This window comes from Oryzias melastigma, linkage group LG17, assembly GCF_002922805.2.
Source record: "Oryzias melastigma strain HK-1 linkage group LG17, ASM292280v2, whole genome shotgun sequence".
Lineage (NCBI taxonomy): Eukaryota > Metazoa > Chordata > Actinopteri > Beloniformes > Adrianichthyidae > Oryzias > Oryzias melastigma.
This window is the reverse complement of record NC_050528.1, coordinates 21,093,710-21,113,711: the sequence shown is the minus strand read 5'-3', so window position 1 is coordinate 21,113,711 and position 20,002 is coordinate 21,093,710. Positions and strand designations below refer to the sequence as shown.

At 38.3% G+C, this 20,002-nt stretch overlaps 1 protein-coding gene across 1 annotated transcript; it reads left to right on the top strand.

Moving 5' to 3' along the window:
* The first annotated feature begins 1,601 nt into the window (after positions 1–1,601).
* crispld1b (cysteine-rich secretory protein LCCL domain containing 1b) lies at positions 1,602–19,565 on the top strand. Its single transcript, XM_024273262.2, has 15 exons — positions 1,602–1,926; positions 2,243–2,544; positions 10,404–10,522; positions 12,123–12,255; positions 12,439–12,554; positions 12,786–12,886; positions 13,054–13,221; positions 13,299–13,359; positions 13,485–13,551; positions 15,143–15,273; positions 15,355–15,398; positions 15,494–15,566; positions 16,469–16,538; positions 16,819–16,952; positions 18,671–19,565. The coding sequence occupies exons 2-15, from the start codon at positions 2,275–2,277 to the stop codon at positions 18,720–18,722; spliced, it is 1,539 nt and encodes a 512-aa protein (XP_024129030.1). The 5' UTR covers positions 1,602–1,926; positions 2,243–2,274; the 3' UTR covers positions 18,723–19,565.
* Positions 19,566–20,002: the final 437 nt, after the last annotated feature.

Below are 20,002 nucleotides of genomic sequence, written 5' to 3'. Positions count from 1 at the left end.
AACTTGTTGTGACACAGAGCACAACGGTGCTCTAACCCTAACCCAGTGTCTGGACCCAGTTTGTGTATCTCTACGTACAATATGCACAACAATTGAGCATACTTTGGAAGTTAAACGCAGATCTAATGATATTTAGATAACATCCCTTTTGATTCACAGAAGTACCAACCCTTTGAAAATGGATCATGAAGAGAAATTAATAACCGTTTTTTGCCCAGCTGGAATTAGATAACACAAAGTCTTTCATATCGTAATAGAGCTGTAAAGGAAAAGCCTAGAGCAAGAGTCACAAGATTTGCACCACTTCAACATTTCGTACATGCCTCTTTCAACTGTAGGTAGCAGTACATGCTCTAGTATCGGGTAGCAAAAGTCTAAAAACGCTAAACGTACGTTCTTGAGCAAAACAAGCAAATTTTCAATTAATCTCTTATAGTGCAATCGTGTGATTTTCCTCTGCTTATGATTGAAGCCTCCGCTAATTGTAGGTGGTGGGCAAGCACTAGTAAACAGCACTAATAGAAGTGTCAGCATTTGATCTCTGCTTGTTTCTTCGGTTTCCTGCCTGCCTCCTCCCTCAACCCACGCCTGGACTCTGACCACGCTTATGTCTTGCCCTTGTCCATTAAACCATTTGCATATGGATCCAAACGTCTCAGCCTCTTCGTCACAAGAAGAAGAAGCCCCTCCCTGCATGTCCAATGTGAACACAGTGGGCTGAAAGCACGTTCAAGAACCTACGTTTGGTGCATTGAACGTGTATCACATCCCTGATGTGTCCATATATTTGCCGATGACTTCTGGGTCGCCTCCCTGAGGAGGTTTTCCTGATGGGAATTTCCCACCTGGAAGAGACCCTGAGGTTGACTCAGGACATGCACGTGGGACTACGTCTTTTTATTGGCCCAGAAGAAGTTTCTTTTTTAATCCAGTTAGCCCTTAATAGCTGGTAGAATGCATGTGCTCTAGATCTGTTAGGTTTAAGGTTACATAGACAAAGAGGAACTGAATTTAAAGGAACCCTTTAAATCAGACACGTATCATACACATTTTCATATTTCAAATAAAAATCATCAACTGTGACTAAAGTCAGGTCTCAAAGTAAAGTGAAGAGCTGCATCCTTCAGCTGAAGACTTTTGGATAACGTTATTTGAAGGAAGGACAAGAATGAAAACCACAAGAGAAAAGCAGTCTTTTATATAAATGTTAGCAAAGATAAAGCCCAAATATATTCATGGAATACATTAGACAAACTAACAGAGGTGGGAATTCTTAATTACGTGCCCACTCAATGATGAGAAGTTCCAGCCTTTCAGAAGGAATAACCCACTTGTTTCTGCGTAAAAATTGTTCAAATATGACAGCTTTTCTTAATATTTTGTGGTTTCTGGTGTGTATTTTCAAAACTCTCAGCTGTTTTCATAGGGATCATCCACCCACTGTGTGTTCCTGTTAAATAAAGACTTGGAGTCAGGAAAATGCACAATATTTGGTCTCCCTTCACAACATCCACAACCTCCACCTCCATTCCAGGTGCATCCTTAAATAGATCAACCCCCGGAGTCCTCGGGCCTTCTACTGGTTTGTTGGATGAGGAGGGAGGGCAACCGGCTCTGTGTGGGGAGGGGGGCGTGGCTCTCAACGTTGCACGTTGCTGAGCTCAAATGGGGCATATAAGCGCCAAATGAGCTGCAGTGCACGCATGCAGCCTGCAGCACGGCGAGCAAGCTGAGGAATTCAACAGGTCCCTGCCGAGTTGTGTGTCCTGCAGGGTCTGGATGAGCCCCAGCTGCCTCAGCTCATTTGGTCTGATTGATGGATTTAAATGCTTTCTCACTGTCAGCCTGCAATCATCTTCCAGGAGGCTCCACATCTGGAATATTTCTACGAGGAGGATATTTTCGATCCTTTAGGAGATATTTGAGGTAAAGCTATGTTTTTTAGGTACATTTATGTAATAAATAAGCCAGTTTCTATAAACTGTATCTTTTTGCATGCCAAGAAATCCTGCGTGAAACTGGTATAAAATGCTTGCTGTGCAACATGACGTGTGAAGGCTCATTTTACACTGGACTCTCTGTGTATAGTGATGCACTGACCTTCACATGCACCCAGACATGAAAGCTGTGATCTATTAGACCTGCCGCTGGATTACCTCTGTAATTAAAGTGCTTTGAAAGAAGGTCGATTTTTTTGGAGTTCAATGCAGACTTTTGAGTTTGTTTTGTGTTTGTTCTGCAGACAAAAGCTGCCTACAGTGTCATTTCTTAGCCATGGAGAGGTCCCTGGTTCTGTCCGCTGGCTGGGTCAGAGGTGCACTTCTGATCCCATGCTTTATCCAAACCGTCCTGGCTATGGTCCTTCCCAACTCCACAGGACTGGAGTCCATTCTGGACAAGTATAGAAATAGAGACGAGGAGTGGTGGAGGACAAGGTCGAGAGGGAGGAGGGCTATCAGCCAGGAGGACATGCATCTCATCGTGGACCTGCACAACAAGCTGCGGGGTCAGGTCTATCCTCCTGCCTCCAACATGGAGCACATGGTAAGAGGGGCGATACGGACGTGGATCCAGAACCTCTGGCAGATCTATGATGTGAAAATCCTGACATTTATTTAAATGTTTGTCAGTACTGCTGGAGACCATTGTCTCCAATGGTAATATGAAAATGAAAAGTGTTTCTCTAAGCCAGGGATCCAATTACAGAGAATCAGCAAATACATTTTCACAATATTTGATGAATTTGTCTTTAATTTTTCCATCAGAAAATGTTTCATTTATTATAGTTTTCACATTAGTTGTTAAAGTGCCACTGATTATGTCTTGATCTATTTTCAAAGCATTCCCTATGGCCTTTTACTAATAATTATTATGCTTTTTTTATCGAAAAATAAAAAAATGTGTTGTTTTTTAGAACATATTCTGGAGAACAGCAATAGTTCAACAAAAATTCACCTCTGAGTTGTGGGTGGAACGTTGGTGTAGAGCAACCCCTCCCCAAAGTAGGGCCGCGTTGATAAAGCTTAATAAATCAATAATCGATCCATGAAAGTAGAGACCGATCTACAGTGTTGGGACTAACGCCGTTTAAGTATAACGGCGTTACTAACGGCGTTATAAATCAAGTAATTTAGTAATCTAACTAATTACTTTCATCCTCGCTGTAACGCCGTTATAGTTACTTCGTGTAAATCGCGGCGCGTTACTTCAAAGTTTGATGATCTTGCTGGAGCTGGGCGCTTCGCACCCGAAAGTTGCTTGTGTTGCGCGCCCCAAGTTGCATCAAGATACATGAGAAAATCCGGTTTCTTTTCAAAATATAACCAGTTTTTCACAATAAAATGCCACGATTGACAAATGTGATCATGTTTTTGTGTCTAAACAGGCGGTAGACACGGATATAAACATACAATCACAACACAAACGTGCGCGCGCGAGCACAGAGACACACAAAACAGACAGGCACGCACACTTTTTTTTCTTTTTTCACAGACACGTACACACGCAGATCAACGTGGATAGACTCCGGTGCGGAGTGAGGAGTTTCGGGAGTTAATAAAACGACAACAGAGAGGCAGAGAGTAGCTCATCTTAGCAGAAACGGGGTAATATTTATAAAACACACAACACAGACAGACACGAGCGCGCACAGATCAACGCAGTGAGCAGACTCCGGAGCGAGTGGGCGGGGCTGCGGGATTTTGGGAGAGAAAAAAGAGATGCAGAGAGCTGCTCCTCTTAGCAGAAATATGGGTTAATAATTGTAGTTTATTAATTTATTATTGTTTTGCACTTTCAGTTTTTTAAGCCATTTTGTTTAATTATAGTTGTAGGTAAGATACTTGAAGTATGTTAATAGTTGAAACGTTTACCTTTTTTGTGTGAAGTTACATTTTTTATATACCACTTGTTGCAGTGTTTTGTGTGATAATTCTGACAAATAAATATTGAAAATTCTTTCCCTAAACCCTCTCTCATGTGTACCCTAAACTTAGACAATATGACTCCATTGGAAAACTATACCAGTATACTATTGTCAGTTATCATCTATTATTGAATGTAAATTATTTTTTTATTTGTAACGCAGGAAAAAATACAAAATATTACCATATTTAAAGAGTAATTTAAAACGAGTTACTTTTCCAAGTAACTAATTACTTTGAAGATGCAGTAATTGAGTTACTAACTCAATTACTTTTTGGGAGAAGTAACTAGTAACTATAACTAATTACTTTTTTGAAGTGAGATGCCCAACACTGCCGATCTAGTGCATAAAGCTAAAGTCTGCTAGCTTGATGCTAATGTATAATGGGATTTCCCATGGGACGGCTATTGCTAATGCTCAATTGACCTAAACATTCATTGTTGACTAAATCTTTATAAACTTTTATGGAGGAATTTTCCAAACTCTTTCAAGGAAACTTTTTTTAAAGTAATCATTAGTGGTCCAAAGCATTATTTTTGCCTTATACTTTCTTCTTCTTCTTCTTCTGGAATAAGGTGTAAGGATATAGCGCGATCGCCACCTAGTGGCCAAACTGAAACGCCCTCCAGGAGAGGCAGAACAATTGTTGGAGCTTCTCTGTTTGAGAATCCATGTAACACTGTTTGCTCTTAACAATCTCATTATAATTTCAGTAATACTGTATCAGATTAATGTGAATATCTTCAAAACATATATACAGATTATGAATGTATTTCTAAACAAATGTGTCTAAATGGGTAAACTCAAAGTTGAATTTAATCGAAATTAAGTGGATAGAAATAATTAAAAAAAATCAGAATTGAATGTATCCAGGCTCTGGTGAATCAAATCAAGTCGATTCTGGATATTATTGGTGATACCAAGCCCTATTGCCGAGAGCTCTCTGTTGAAAGCTATCTTGCTAGCAGGTAGCTTGTAGCGAACTTTCTACATCACAAATACAATATTTTTCAAACTGCATTTTTTGTCTGCTCCTGATTCATTTGAATAAAGAAATACTCAGAAAAAGAAATTTGAGCCATCATTAGAAAAATGTCACAAGAACATGAAAAAAAAAAAAAAAGAATTTTCATCAGAATGGATCTTCAATTCAGAGAAGAAAAAGAAAAACAGTTCTTTATCTCTCCCCTGGTGGTTTGAAAAACTCAGCCACAGCTGTGAGCTGAAAACTGCCCACGTGTGGCAATTTGAGGGAAGTGGTTGAATCTGCAAGTGAAAACAGACTGGGCATGAAAAATACACTACAAGAGTACAACAGCTGCACCATGATGAGGGACTCTTTGTGGCATAATGACAGGACTGCACTGGTAAAAATCTCATTTTATCTTAAATTCCCATTAAAATATAACAATTTGGATCATTATTGTTGTGATAAACCTGCATAAGAAGACTTCTGCAATGGGACAGTTTCCATTTAGTTGTCCATTTATCTTTTGCCAGGAACTTTTTTTGGTAATAGGAAATCTGGACTGTGGTTTGAAATCCTTCAAATCCTTTTGATCTTCAAAAAAAGTTGTAATGAACTTTGACAATCCAAGTGAACACCATTTCTAAAAGTATTTGCTCCATTTCTGTGTTTTTTCCCCCATTTTTGGGTAGGCAGTGCCACAAACAGGGGCGGAGCTATGGGGGCCCAAAGAGGGGCAGTGGCCCCCTCAGCAAAAAGCTTTGAATCCTCCTTAATTTTTGAACCACTTTCAATATAATTATTGACAAAAAATAACAAATAACCCTTTTTAAAGCATTGCAAAGATAATAATTAAATTAAATGAAAAATGAGTTAAAAATAAACAATAAATCGAAATAACATGTTTTCATTTGCCACCCTTTCAACCCCCCACCAGCCACAAATGATCCTTATCAGTCGAGTAGACTGGGAAATTAGTAGCTTCATGTACATTTTATTACTCAGAAATAGCGATTTGGTGGTCCAACATTAGCAAAATTGTGTTGTGGCTGCAAGTGGTTAAACTTTAGGTGTGTCCTTTGTGACCCGGGCTTCCTCAGAGGCTCAGCACTGAGTTTTTTTTTTGGTTGTTTTTTTTTCTCAGAGAAAAGAAATCTGCTGGCAGGGCTGCTCCCTAAGCTAAAGAAAGCAGGATGGGGAAGGAAAGACAGATGAGATATGCGGGCCTGCGCCACTGTTTGTCTAGCTTTGACTCCCTAAATTTTTTGCTTGCATGGCTTCACCCACTGGCCCAGAGTCAGCTTTTGCTCCTACGGCGTTGTCCTGTACTCTAGTTTAATTGCCCCACCCATTTTCCTCCCAAGTTTGGCCCTACCTTCCCTTACAAGGTTATTCTGTTTGTTTTCTATAGTGTTTCTACTTCTCTCTATCACCTGAAACAACAACACTAATAAATTATTTCAAGATGTGGTTAACGGAACCATGGTTGACAATTAGGGGGCGGAGTGGATCTGGTTTGGAGACCACAGGATTTCCTCTCTGCTCTTTGCAGATGATGTTGTCCTTGTTGGCTTCATTGAGCCAGGACTTCCAGCATGCATTGGTGCAGTTTGCAAAGCCACTGGTTTGAGGGTCAGCACCCCTAAGTCTGAGGCCATGGTTCCTGACCGGAGAAAGGTAGTTTGCCCTCTCTGGGTGGGTGCTCCTGCCCCAGGTGGAGGAGTTGAAATATCTTTGGTCACAAGTGTGGGAACATTGGAGTGCGAGGTTGAGATTGACAGGTGGATTTGTGCTGCGTCCGCCGTTATGTGGTTGTTGTACTGGTCCGTTGTTATGAAGAGAAAGCTGAGCCAGAGACCAACACTTTCAATTTTCCGGTTGATCTTCGTTCCAGTACTCACCCATGGTCATAAGCTCTGGGTCATGACCCAAAGAACGAGGTCCCAAATACAAGCGGCCAAATTGATCTCCAGAGTAGGTGGACACTCGCTTAGAGATAGGGCGAGAAGCTTGGTCACCTGGAGAGAGCTCGGAGTAGAGTCGCTGTTCCTCCACAATGAGAAGAGCCAGTTGAGGTGGCTCGGGTATCTGGTCTGGATTCATCCTGTATACCTCTCTGGGGAGATGTCCCAATGGGCAGAGGCCCCCACTAGGCAGAGGCCATCTCTCGGCTGGTCTGGGAAGACCTCAGGGTTCCCCCAGAGGTGCTGTAGGAAGTCGCTGGGGAGAGGGGAAGTCTGGCATCTTTGCTGGTTTTGAGTGGAAGACAATGGATGGATGAATGGATGGACAGACAAATGGACTGGACGTGAGGCTTGTTGCAACTAAAAATTGCTATTTTCTTTTTTTTTTAAGGATAGAAAGGGACATCTCAGGGTCTGTTTTGCTGTGGGGACTTCTGGTAATGCAGACAGCTGAGAACCACAACTTCTCCTGTCAGCACCATCTGCAATGTTGAAGACCTTACAGTAAATCCAAAATAAACAAGATACTTCCATGGATGCAGATCTATGCTTTAGTTTTATGCTAGAGTGATCCTGGCAGAAAGTTTGAAGCGGCTCTGTGTTTTGGAAACTTAATTTTCACTGGAATGCAATGAGGGATTTGACGCGACCTCAACCTTTTTCTGAAAGCTTGAGGGAAGTCAAAGCACCCCCACGCCCAGTTGGATGATTGGGTAAAAAGAAAAACAAACACGGATCAAGTAATGAACTGGCAGAGGTCATTAGAACTGGCTGTGGGTTGTTTGCAGTCAAAGCTTTGTGCTGGTCTCGTATTTCATAGTATGAGGCGAGGGACATGGACTGTGCAGGTCAGCGTTACCTACATGTGGGCTCCGGGGCTTCAATTAAAGGCGCGGTAAACGGGTGAAATAGAGTCACAATTACAAGTTAGAGCAAAGTGCTTAAGTCACGTTTGACTCCTACATGTTGACTTTCTTTGATGAGTAAGATATCTGTCAAAGAAGAGCAATTTTTATAAAAGGTTTTGTAGAATTTCAATCCCTCATAAAGACCGATTTTTATTTATGTGTAAGAACCAAATTAGATTTTGTTTTGTCTAATCAACTGGACACAAATCAAAATCCAAACTTAAATTTAAAAATGTTAAATTTAAATTTAATTACCAATGTCATCTGGTTCCAAAATAGCAAAGTCCGTCCCATGAAAAAATGGTGACTGAATTGACTGAATTTCATTGGAACCAGAGGTAAGGCATTTTCTGTGGGTGGCTTCACAGATGTTTTGTCCATCTCTATACATGTCAGTGTGTACAACCAACGAGGGCCCAACAATTGTTCGGTTTAACCCTGCTTAATGGGTCAATTTTTTAATAGAAAAGCTCAAAAAACCAAATTAGACTGTATCATACCGCTCAGTGGAAACAAGGCTAAACTGATTGTGTTACACAGTGGTCCAATATTTGTTAAAATGTTTTAGTTCAATTTGTGAGCCATACTCTCCTTCAACTGTTTGTGAATGAGTTGAATAAAGTTTGAGTTATTTTACTTAACTATTTTATTTACTTTTTACATAAAAGAGCCAAATGTGGCACCTAGTGGCAGGTTGAAGAACCTCAATTTAGGAAGATATGAAGTCAATTTTTCATATTTTTTTTAGTGAGCGTTTATCCTATAGTTCCTGTCCTGCCAAGTTCTTCCAAAAGCAGTTGATACTAGGGGTGCGTATTAGCAAGTCTATCCATTCAATATGTATCGTAATACGCTTATCACAATCTGATGGGTATTGCGATATATCCCAAGACTGTACCAGACCAATTTTTAGCATTTTTTTTAAACAGCTTGATTTAGAAAAAAAAAATTCCACCAGAACATTAATGTGTCTTTCATGTCAATAAAATGGTAACATTTATTTTATTTAATGATCACTACATTAAGCACTGCAACTGTATATCATGTAATTGCTTTTATCCATTATTCAAAGTGCTTTTATTTTGGTGAATTAAGAAATATTTGCTATTAAAAGGAACAGTAAGTATTGTCTGATTTTCAAAACAAAATATTTTTCAATATAACAAAATTAGTGTTCCTTAACCAATAAGGTGCTAAAACTACGATTGAGGAAATAAAGTTCTGTTAATTTCCACCATTGCTAAGTGTTGGATCTTCTTACTGTTGTGGTCGTGGTGTAGAGCTCCTCAAAAAGGCTCAGTGTGCTGTGCTGCCAACTAGCGGTCAAGGGTTAAGGAGGAAAGCAAAAACTGGGAATTGTGTTCATAAATAACTAATTAAATCATCTTATCAACACTTTATATCAATGCAAGTATTGCCAAATGAAATATCGTGATATATCGCCAAATCGATTTTTCTCTATACCTCTACTCCACATGGTTGTCAGGATTCTATGCTTAGGTTTTGTCATGCTCTAATTTCTGTCAGTCTCACCATGTTCAGGTTAACGCTGTCTTCATTTAGTTAATTCCCCTCAGCCTATTTAAGTATCTTGTCTTCAGTTCATACTTGTCAGGTCATCTGCTCTGCTCTGTTCTGTCACCATTTTTGTTTCTCATGGGTATCTGTCATGTTTTAATCAATGTGTTAAGTTCCAGTCACCAAGCCTGGTCTCCTGCATTTGGGTCTTTCACCACCATCCCTGACAATGGCTCCTTTAGCCAAAGAGGACTCTGCAACTGGGTCACATGGTTCTAAAAAATAGATTCTGTTCAAGGGCATCCATCAAACAAACTGCAAAGATTTAGAGACAAAATGGGTTTTTCTTGATAAAACCACAACAAGCATCACTAGAGCCAAGAGGCAACACTACATTTGTGTTCCATGTGAAACACATTATGGAGGTCCACATTTAAGCATTACCCCATGGGTTTACGTGATATTTCATAGCAGTGCGTGCCAAGTCCAGAGCACACTGCGGCCATTCTTTTTCTTCCCAACAGAGTCAACAGTACATTAATTTTGCCGCAGCATTTAGATTGCTTATTCTCTTGGGCCGGTTTACCACTTGGTTCAAGTCATTGTGGGTGTGAATTGTTTGGAGATATTTTGGCTTAATGGCTGGTAGTTGCAACAAAGATGGCTTTGAGGCCTGAGAAAACAGGGATTCTTTTTTAGCAGAACTTACTGGAAGCAAACTACGATACAAGTACACAGAATAGTTGCACAAAGCTGTAAGTTGCTGCGGTAGCTTCTCATGTATGTGTCTGTGTGTAAGAGACTGCACATGCTGAAGTGAGGAGGCCCAGTTCTGACTAAACTGTGCAAACATTTGCAACAAGCATGCGTGAAGCTGGACTTCAAAGGTTCAAGCTTGAGGGTCTTTTTGTCAAAGTGTTACTGTGCAACTTGAGGGGTTGGTTACTCTTTACAATCAGGATACAGAATCATCGGAACAAGCAGCTAAAATGTTGACGCCATGAACTCCATTTCGGTTGAAGTATGTTTTTTTGTGTTTTTGGCAGATATGGATTTTTACCCAAAAGTTTGCAGTGTTTCCGGTTGTGGATGTTTTAATGTTATGTATTTGTTCTCCTCAGATGTGGGATTATGAGTTGGAACGAAGTGCGGAGTACTGGGCACACATGTGTAGATGGGAGCATGGACCGAACCACATGTTAACACAGATAGGCCAAAACCTGGGAGTGCACTGGGGCAGGTGTGTATGAACAAAGTCTTTGATTCTCTGGAGATTCACATTTATTCTAAGGTCACCATTTACTATCACACCATCACAGCTTTAGCTTAATATTTTTGTAATGATTCATTACTTAAGTGTTTGGGACTATGGTCCTAAATTACAACCTAAATACTATTTTTTCAGCAAATTTAGCAGGTGGCCACAAGGCGGCAGTCTGATATTTACATGCCTCACGGTAGCTGAGGAGGTTTTAAAGGAAAGTTCATATTGACTGTAGCATAAACAAATTCTAGTATCATGTTTCATGTATTTATTTCTAGTTGTAGATAACAGAAAATCCAAAAAGAGCTCATGTTCAACTCATACGTTTAAAAACTCTACACAGACTTGTATAAAATCTATTCGGAACTTTTAAGAATTAAACCTAGTTTCATGATTCTAATGATTGTAATAATTTAATGTTTGTATTGTGTTATTACTGTTTTATCCTGATTGTTTCTGTCTTTGCGTCTCCTGTAACTCTAAATTTCCTGCGTTTTGTCAATTTTTTTTTCCTAAACTGTCTTGCCTGGATAAATTAAAGGTTAAATACATTTTTAAAAAGCCTTTTTGTGTTTGTTGTTAGCAAGTATTCAAACAGTTTTAATTCTGTTTAGGAGTCTCGTTGTGCTCAGTGTTACTTTATGGTTGGTCCTGATTGTTGACTGGTATTAATGACTGCTGTTGTCACATTCCTGCATGGTTTGATGACAGAAAGGTGTGTTTTAATGTGTAGGAAAAAATCATGCAGATGAAAGTGCATTAAGCTTGATGGTCTTATGGTAGAGTGTCTGCCCTGAGACTGGAAGGTTGTAAGTTTGAATCCATGGGCGAGTCATATTATGGACTCTAATGGGGTGTATTCAAACTGGACACATTTGGTTCGTTTCAAATGAACCAGAGTTTGATTCCCCTGAAAATACACCCAAGCAGACCCTGGTCCTTCACCAAGAACCGCTCTCTGACCCATCTTTCGAGGTGGTCTTAGTTTGTTTAGCCCTCAGCCGGTCGGCTCCCCAACTCTGGAACTCTCTGCCCCCCCGACCTCCGCAACGTTGACTCCTTTTCAGTTTTTAAATCCAAACTCAAAACCTATCTGTTTAAATCTGCTTTCCCTAATTCATAACTTTCCTTCATCTGTAATCTGATTTTGTTAAGATGCCAACTTATTTATTGCATTTTTAATACATTTTTTTTAAAGTGATGTTATTGTGTTTTTATATTTATTTTATTTTTCTACTTTGTACAGTGTTCTTGAGTGTTATGAAAGTCGCTTTCAAATAAAGTGCATTATTATTATTATTATTATTCTCAGTTGATAAATGTTTTAAAAAAAATGTACGTAGTATCTTTATTTAAAAAAAAATTAGCCAAATCAGTGTGTTGCTGCACGAAAATGAAAATAAGGAAATTTAACCCAACTTAACCTTAACTTAACCTAAAACGTGTTTTATGAAATTACATAATCAGTTAGTGTTATGGTGACCTTTATATTAGCACAAAAAACAAGCTAATATTGTGATTCTATGCGTTTGGATTGACAAACAGAACTTCTAAAATCCCCTTATTGTTATTTTAGGGACCGCCCCCCGACTTATCATGTACAGGCCTGGTATGATGAAGTCAGATATTACAGCTATCCATACTCCCAGGAATGCAACCCACACTGTCCGTTAAGATGCTCAGGACCCGTCTGCACTCATTACACTCAGGTGAGAAAAAAAATTCCCAACGCCACAATAAATAAACTACTAGGTTTCTTTTAAAAACTGGTTAACTAAAGGTTTTTTATGACTTTTAAGACCAATAAAATAAGTTAATCTATTGAAGTTGTAGATGATTGATGCAGAAAATGTTATTATGATTTCTTTTGTGGTTGTTTTTCGTGTGAGTAGTTGGTGTGGGCAACCAGCAACCGCATCGGCTGTGCCATCAATGTGTGCTACAACATGAACGTGTGGGGAATGATCTGGGCTAAAGCTGTCTATCTGGTCTGCAACTACTCTCCTCCGTAAGTTTCCTCCTCTGATATTTACCAGTTGAACCCATTGATGCCTGAATTTATTTCCAGCAGTTAAAAGAAAAGTATGTTTTTGCTTTCAATATCATTTTGATACCAAAATGGTTTGGTACATATATGCATCAAGGGGTTAAAAACTGGAAAAAATCCAAAAGTAAAAGTATAAAGATCACCTTGTCTGTATTTGAACATGAAAATGTCTTTTAATGGTTTCATTTTCAGGGGAAACTGGTGGGGCCATGCTCCTTATAAATATGGAGCTCCCTGTTCTGCCTGTCCGGCCAGTTATGCTGGTGGCTGCAGGGACAATCTTTGTTATAAAGGTGGGTTCATTCCGATAGATTTTTATTTATTTATTAATTTTATTTTCTATTTATTTCACCATTTGTGACACGCAACAGAAAACTCACCATATTGGTTTATTGATCAATAGAAAATCTAGTGCAATTTCAGTCCCACTCATGAGAAACTTTTTAAACATTTGACCTAGATGGGGGTGTTGACAGGCGCCCAGCTCCTGAAATTGAGGAGACAAACTTTATTGAACCAGAACAAGAACCAGTGAGGGACCGAGAGCCTCAGCAAAGAACTCAAACATCAAATCCGTCGCCTGATGAGAATCCTGAGACAGACCAGACTGTCAGCACAGAACAAATGTGTAGGTTGATTTTTGTTTTTGTTTTATTCTCAAATTGGATTTAGATAACAGAAAGATTGTGTTTTTTGTTGTTTTAGCCCAACAGGTTGAGTGTGAAACCAAGCTGAGGGACCAGTGCAAGGGCACGACCTGCAACAGGTAGATGTGGATTGAAAGTAGCAACTAAGACTAACATCCAGCTGGGGTTTGGTACTTATCTGGAAATATTTTTGTGGAGAATCAGACATGGGTGCAACAAAGCTTTTTATTTTTTGTGTTAATAGATATGAGTGTCCACCTGGTTGCCTTGAGAAGCCTGGAAAAGTAGTTGGAACCGCCTACTATGACATGGTAAACACTCACACAGGGAGTTAAACTATTAAATCTGATTTGCCAAACTGGAATAAATGATATTGATAATCCTAATTAACGTTTTTTTTCCCTGTTATTCTGGTGTCTCCCCATAGATGTTACTCCACAAATACATTGACCTTTGTTCAGGTGCAGAAAGTTCTATATTTAGTGTTTGTGGATTTGTTGGGTTTTGTTTTCTAAGCCATTTTTCCAACAACACATAAATGCAACTGTCATCTAAATTTATGCTTCTTCCCAAAGGACATCAACTGATTGGTGAAGCTGGCTGGCACTAAAACGAAAACTACAGTTTTGAACTAAAACTAAAAAATGTTCTGTTTTAAATATATTAATTTTCAATCCAAATGGTAGCATGTTTTTGTCCACATTCCATGTCAGTTCTTTCTCTCATGAGGTGGATTGCCAAAACACTCCATATATCTGTTCCTGGTCTGGCCCTTTTGCTAAATTTCAGAACCCTTTAGCCTTGTCCCCACTGGTCCAGTCCAGTCCGGTATTTTGACCCATTATAAAATGGACCCAATAAATCAGACTGATCGGTACAATTTTTTTACCCACAGTGGTTGTGCCGCTTTTCTCCTTCAGAATCTGCTGGAATCATGTTAATTGTGTTTACGGTTGAAGTATGATAAAGATTTTGTGTTTGAGCATCACCAGCAACGCCTCAGATGTTAAAGGGTTAAATGCTTTGAACAAAATACCAAAAGTCAAGCAGAAAAAAAGAGCTGCTGCATTAACTCCATTGTTGTTGTTAGCTTCACTCCACATGACGATCCTACTTTGAGTGGAAACGCTCACCTGAATTTCCTGGATCATTTTAAACAGGTGTTGTGACAAGATATGTATCCCCTGCCAGATTTTGAAACCCCTGTTGCTGAACGACCTCTGCCATCATATTTTGTCCCAAAAGCATTAGAAAAAAGGTGGATGTTTACAACATAGTTTATTTAGGGGCTTTTGTGAGAGTTTTTTTCCCCCTCACATTTTCTAGGTTAAATAATGACAAGGAGCACATTTTCTGTCAGGCCCCAGATGCAGCCTACCAGAATCTCCGCCCCCCAATAATTTGCAGTTGGAGCAACAACTATTTATTCATTATCTGTTGTTAAATTCTTCACTAACAAAGTCAGCTTCATAAATAGTGTTTCTTATCCTAAGTTAGCCAAACAAAAGTCGTCTTTTTTTTTTTTTACACAAAAATCTGTTTTTGCTTTATGTGAGAAAAAAAGTGCAATTATTACTTTAAACTCCCAAAATCCTAAAATCCCAAAGTTCTATTTTAATTTTTTTTTTTTGTTTTTTTTTTTTTTTTACAAAATATGAAAAACAAATCATTGATGGTAGAAGTTGTGGTGCGACAGGGGATACAAATTCTGACAGGAGATACATATCTTGATTCAACACCTGACCGGACCACTCAGTGGTAAGAGGCTTTGTGGCCCATTAGTCAAAAAAAGTTTGCCCACCTCTGACTTAAACCAAAGTCTGAGGTCATTGGAATGTATATTAGTATTTGGGCCAGTAATGCTACCAGTTTCTTTTTGCTGTTGTTTTCTTAACTCTTCAGCAATCCAGTGTGTGTGGAGCTGCACTACACTCTGGAGTCATTGACAATGATGGCGGATGGCTGGACGTGACGCGACTTGGCCGAAAGCAACATTTTACCAAATCATACAAGAATGGGATCCAATCCATTGGGTAGGATTTAAAGACTATCAACAACTATCGGATATCTTGTAAGAAATGATACCATGAGGCTTATTTTTGGTTTAAAAACAGGAAAAACAGAAGTGCAAACTCTTTCAAAGTGGACCCAGTACCTGGTAAAAATCCCTTTCAATCTATTTTATATTGTTCTTGTATCAGTATAAAATAAATGCTGTTGGAACTTTGCTTTTATACTTTTTTTTTCTCCCAGTGAAGGCTGTTACGTGCGATATGAACGTGGCATCTTACTGTCCTTTTAAGAAACCTGTTCGCCACTGTCCCAGGTAACACTGTGTTCTAGCACTGGATCATAATAATGTGCAAAACCTGTTCCCCAGCTGGTTAAATTGGCACTTCAGCATTCTCATTTGAATTTGTTGCATGTTTGAGCTGGTATGCAGTCGGGTTACAAAGTGTTTGGCTGTTAGTGATTCTCCTACTCAAAGAGATGAGAGAGGTCTGGTGTTTTCATAATTGGTATGTTTCAGCCGTGAGCGACAGACTCATCAAAAATAGTTCAATTGATTTATATATTGTGCAGAAAATAAGTATTTAGTACAAATAAGGAAGAATTCTATCCCTAACAGACCTTTTAGTTCCTCTCAAAGACCCACTCCTATGAAAATCGTATTTTTGGTGTTTTAAAATAGTAGCATTTTTGAAAAGGGATGACACATAAAATAATTTAAGACTAAAGCTTCATTTCTGAGCATTTCTTTATTTGTATCGTGCTGGATCAGGAGCAGATTAAAACCGAATGTTTGAAAAAGCTCAGACTCATGACACACCTATTGCCAAAGTCTCGCTTTCTCTTGAATGTCTGACAGATCCAAAACCAAAATGGCAGCAGGAGTGTGTAAACTGGGGAAAAGACCTAAAGGAAAAATATTGGTGAAGGTTCTCATTGATCTAGAAGTTGAGTCATGGCATCTTTCAGAAGATTTGAAATCCAGATACCATGACTTATACATACTTACATTTGCACTGCTAAATAAATCATTGAAAAACATTTGTGATTTCTAGTATTTTTCTTTTACATTCAGTCTCCCCCAGCTGAAGTGCATCTATTATAAAACATTCTGGATCTCTCATCTTATTGTTGGGAGAATTTTCAGAATCTGAGTGAAATGCCTTAAACTTGTATTATTTCGAAAAGCTAATTGAGTGTGCTTTTGTGTTTTAACAGATTGTATTGTCCGAGGAACTGCCTGCATAGCAGTCAAGCTCAAGTGATTGGAACAAAGTATTACTCAGATGTGAGTGTTGCTGACAGATGTCTTTTACACACCAGGATTGTAGATTTAAAGCCAGAAACCTAAGATTTTCTTTGTTTGCTTATGGAACTTACATATTCTTGTTATTTTACTTTTCTTTTTTTTTTTGCTCAATTTGAGAAGAGTTGCAGTTCATTCTTCTCTCAGTTCTTGCACCATAACCTTATCGGATGTTGATAGCAAAATACATGAAAAAAATCATTAATGTCTAAATGTACAATTCTACCACTCATCTATGTCAATGATGATGTCTTCTGTCCAGAAGTCCAGTATTTGTAGGGCAGCCATCCATGCGGGAGTGATCCAGAATGAGTCAGGAGGGTATCTTGATGTGATGCCAGTGGACAAGAGACAACATTACACTGGCTCTTACCGAAATGGCATCTCATCTGCAAGGTAATTTTTTTATTTATTATTTTTATTTTAACTCACTAATGATAACTTAGTGCTCTATATTAGGTATTCACCATTGGGGGATCTGACTCCAGACCCCAGAATCCAGAGCCCTGGAAATTTCCCAGAAGTCTTTGTGAAAAACTAGTGTAGATTGATGTTCACTCGGCTGGTGAACATAGACCACAATGCATTGCATTTGAACAACTTGTCATTTACTTATTTATTTTTTTAGAAATCAAGTTTTTATCATATGAAAAGACTGCAGATTCATAAAAGGTTCATACTTGTTAGGTTTTTATTTCTGCAAATGGCTATCTCATGTTTGTGGTAAAAAAAAAAAAGGTTTTAAAAAACGTAATTAAAAAAAGTAGTGAGAAAGTGAGTGTGCAAATTGCAATAAAATCCAAAGTACCGACAGTCCCACACTAAGCAGTCTTTCATGTATGTGTGTGGCGCTTTCAAGAACTGGTTGACACTTCCATAAATAAAAAAGTACATATACTGAAGAAAAATGTCAGTAATTTTTACAGAAAAAACTGTAAAATTACGACAGTTAACAACGTACACAAAAAAAAGAAAGTGACTGTTTAAATAACGAGTGACTCCCTTAAAGTCACAAATGTTTCAAACGAGTATTTTTACACATTTGTTCTGTATAAACTATATAATAATCTAGTTAAAATTAAAAATAATATCAAAATGTCCTTATTTATTATTTAACAGTGACTTCATGTCAAATTTTGTAAATCATCTAATATTATATTTTCTAAAAAACTGAAAAAATACCATAATGATGGTCTTAATTATAAATCATACAACAATGTCTTGCTTAAAACACAACATGTAACCATTAGATTTACCAATTTAATTTTGTTTTTCTGTAAAATTTCCGGAAACCTTCGCTGCATGTTTTTTACCCTAAAAATGAATGTAAGTCTTTCTTAGTTTTTGTAGTTTGACATTGAAATTTTTATGGGATGAATTTGATGACAAAATACTATAAAACAAAACTATAGCAAATACTTTAACCATAATATGATATAAAGTATCACAATGTATTCTACGATAAGTCTGTGGCAACCTCACCTGCCAGTTTTCTACTGTAAAAATATATGTCTTTGTGAATTTTACAGTGTTGCACTGTATTTTTTAAGAGTAAATATGTTGTTATTTACAGTAGAATTTGGAATATTAGCCCCAAAGACTTTTTTTTTTTTTTTTACCGTAACATGTTTAAACTAACACCTTTTTTAAAAGTGAAATTCTGGCAACCACTGCTGCCAGTTTTTTTTTTTTTTTTTACCATGAAATGTACCTTATTTTTATAGTGTAATCCATGTGACACTACAAAATGAGAGTTCCTGATTGACCAAAGTGGTTAAACTTTTGATGATCCCAGCGTGGATTCCCAAAACAGAAATGTTTAGCAACTCATGAATGCAAGAGTTTTGAATGCGGAAGCCCGAAATGTGCATATGCGTGCGTTTACATTGACTTTTCATTGAAAGCGGTCGCTCGAATGCGCATTTTTGAGGCCAGTGTGAACGTAGCATTGGGGTTAGGGAGTAGTGAGTGAATTTAATCATAGTCTAATGCTTCTAAATACATGTAATTTTATGTGCGTTAACTGATATCGCGCCATTTTTTTTTTGTCTCCACTGTTACATATGGCTATGAAATTAAACACACCTCAAATGTTTTTGTTCCTTCTCTTTCAGTTTAATGAACCCCACCGCAGGAAAAGCCTTCAGAGTTTTTGCAGTCATTTGAAAATAAATGCCATCCGACCATCTTCTTAACCCGCTGCATCCCCCTTTCGGGGTCACCAGAGCCTGTCCCGGCTACAGTCGGCGAAGGCGGGGTACACCCTGGACAGGTCGCCAATCTGTTGCAGGGCTGAAACTAAATGAAGAAATGTTTATAAAAATAAAGCCACCTTAGTTCTAACATGCTCATCCATGATGACAGAACATGACGTACACTGCAAACAAAAAAAAAACTGTAGTTAAATACTATTTTTGAATCTAGAGGATAGAAAAAGTGGGTTAAATTTAATCATTGGGAAAATCACTGTCTAATAAGAATGTATCTAAGCAGATTTGGTCCAATATAGACATGTGTTTGTTGCCGTACACCTGAATTTATTGATATAAAACACAATGGAAAATTGCAAAAGGGTGTATGGTGTCGAGTATTTTTTTCTTTTTTTTAATCGTCAAATTACAAAGGTTTAATCTGGTTCCAGATTAAACTGGTTCCAGATTAAACTCATCAGACTGTCAGAAAACATTGTACATTTTGTATAAACATATGATGTAAATAATGTTAACAACACGCTCGCTTCTGTGGTCTCATTTGTTTCTATCTAGTTTCAGCAGCTGTACAAAGGAAACAAGCAACCTGTAACTTCTGCATGCAAAAATGAATATGTTCTATTTCATAAAAGGCATACAATACCAACATAGTTTATTCATATGATTGTAGATAATGGAAAACATCTGTACCATGATCCTTTTTTTCTTTACATGCAGAATTTTTTATGTGTTTTTATTACTGGAGCCTGGCTGGCCAGGTCTGTGCATGGCAGAATCATAATAAAGAGTTTTGAAAATATGTTTTATCGTCTTTTTTTTTTTTACAGTTTATGAGTCAAAAATACCTTGTAGAGGCAATTTACTTGTGTTTAGTTTTTGCAGCCTAAAAATAGGAAAAGTACGGAGGCCGGAATCAGCCTACCACTACTTTTTTTACTCATGATAATGACATCTCGTTATTATAAAAAACAAGATTTTAGCTCATGATAAAAGACTGTCCCAACCAAGTGACACACAATCCTTCCAGCCTTCACCTCTCATGCATCGTTATGTAACTGAGTAGATGGGCTGGTTCCCTCATCTGGTTGCCATGCCAACCCTCTCCTCAAATGACAATGAGTGGTTTACCAGCTCAGTGGCCTTGTGGTAGAGTGTCCGCCCTGAGATTGGAAGGTCGTGGGTTCAAATCCCGGCCGAGTCATACCAAAGACTCAAAAAATGGGACCCAGTGCCTCC

Coding starts and splice junctions, on each gene's coding strand:
- crispld1b (XM_024273262.2), top strand. CDS start 2,275: ATGGAGAGGTCCCTGGTTCTGTCCGCTGGCTGGGTCAGAGGTGCACTT. Junction 10,523..12,122: donor CTGGGAGTGCACTGGGGCAG/GTGTGTATGAAC, acceptor TTGTTATTTTAG/GGACCGCCCCCCGACTTATC. Junction 15,567..16,468: donor CCTGTTCGCCACTGTCCCAG/GTAACACTGTGT, acceptor GTGTTTTAACAG/ATTGTATTGTCCGAGGAACT.